Raw genomic sequence first — 1,445 nt, 5'->3', positions numbered from 1 at the left:
GGGGGCGGTCGGCAAAAGGCGCTCCAGAGAGGGAGGATGTGCAGGGGGCCCAGGGAGTGGTGGCACAGCTGGGGACATGAGCCCCCTCCCACCGGGGGCACAGGAGGACGGTGTGGGGCTGCGGGAGCCCGGGGAGCCAGGGCCATGCTGCTGCTGGCATTTAACACTCTCTCTTGTCTTGCGCAGAGCTGGGGTGCTGGGCCAGGGTCCAGTCCATCTGTGTCTCCCTTCTCAAGGTGCCCCTGATGTTCGGGTTCCTGTACCTCTTTGTGTGCTCCCTGGACGTGCTCAGCTCTGCCTTCCAGCTGGCCGGAGGTAGGGTGGTGGGGGCACGTGGGCGGCTGGTGGCACACCCCGTGCCAGCCCCTGCCGCTCACGCTCTCTCGCAGGCAAGGTGGCCGGGGACATCTTCAAGGACAACGCCATCCTCTCCAACCCAGTGGCCGGGCTGGTGGTGGGCATCCTGGTGACCGTGCTGGTGCAGAGCTCCTCCACCTCCACCTCCATCATTGTCAGCATGGTCTCCTCGGGGCGTGAGTGCGCCCGTGGGGCTCCCTGGGACCTGAGGCTGGGGGATGGGGTGGCTGGACGGGGTCACCCTGAGCTGGGCCATGCAGGGCTAGCGGGCCTCTCTGTCCCCAGTGCTGGAGGTGCGCTCTGCCATCCCCATCATCATGGGCTCCAACATTGGCACCTCTGTCACCAACACCATCGTGGCCCTCATGCAGGCTGGCGACCGCAGTGAGTTCAAACGGTGAGAGCTGGTCGGGGCAGAGGGGACTGGAGGGGCTGCTCCCCAGGGGCCACCCCATGCCAATGGGCTCCTCCGCGCAGGGCCTTCGCCGGTGCCACCGTGCACGACTGCTTCAACTGGCTGTCGGTGCTGGTCCTGCTGCCACTGGAGGTGGTGAGCGGGTACCTGCACCACGTCACCCACCTGGTCGTGGCCACCTTCAACATCCGCAGTGGGAATGACGCCCCTGACCTGCTGAAGATCATCACGGAGCCCTTCACCAAGCTCATCATCCAGGTCTCCTCAGCCATGGTGTCCCCAGGCTGGTGGTGGTACCCCAGCATGGGTGTCCCTGTGCTGGTGGTGATGTCCCCACCGCTGGTGTCCCTTTGATGGTGGTCATGTCCAAGTGTCCCCACGCTGGCAGTGGTGTCCCCATCCCAGCAAAGATGTCCCCGAGGCAGGGGTGCTGTCAGCCCCCAAGGGCCCTCTCCAACATGTGTGTTGTTGCAGCTGGACAAGTCAGTGATCACGGGCATTGCAACGGGGGATGAGAGCCTGCGCAACCGGAGCCTCATCCGTGTCTGGTGTGGCCACGCACCTGCACAGGTGAGGGGCCCGTGGCCCTGCTGGGGCCACCAAACGATCCATGGAGGGTGGGTCGTGGGCAGGGAGTGGCTGAGGATGCTGTGGAGCCGGCTGCAGCCCACCG

General features: G+C 65.7%; 1 protein-coding gene across 1 annotated transcript in view; it reads left to right on the top strand.

Annotated features, from left to right (window-relative positions):
- SLC34A1 (solute carrier family 34 (type II sodium/phosphate contransporter), member 1) overlaps positions 1-1,445 on the top strand; it is a 9,864-nt gene that overhangs the window by 1,248 nt on the left and 7,171 nt on the right. The window contains exons 4-8 of the mRNA XM_009318542.1: positions 187-315; positions 390-533; positions 643-754; positions 835-1,030; positions 1,247-1,349. Coding sequence (XP_009316817.1) covers positions 187-315; positions 390-533; positions 643-754; positions 835-1,030; positions 1,247-1,349 — 684 coding nt within the window. The remainder of the gene's footprint in view (positions 1-186; positions 316-389; positions 534-642; positions 755-834; positions 1,031-1,246; positions 1,350-1,445) is intronic.

The sequence above is a fragment of the Pygoscelis adeliae genome, unplaced genomic scaffold, assembly GCF_000699105.1.
Source record: "Pygoscelis adeliae isolate BGI_AS28 unplaced genomic scaffold, ASM69910v1 Scaffold42, whole genome shotgun sequence".
Lineage (NCBI taxonomy): Eukaryota > Metazoa > Chordata > Aves > Sphenisciformes > Spheniscidae > Pygoscelis > Pygoscelis adeliae.
This window is presented reverse-complemented; position numbering and strand designations above follow the sequence as displayed.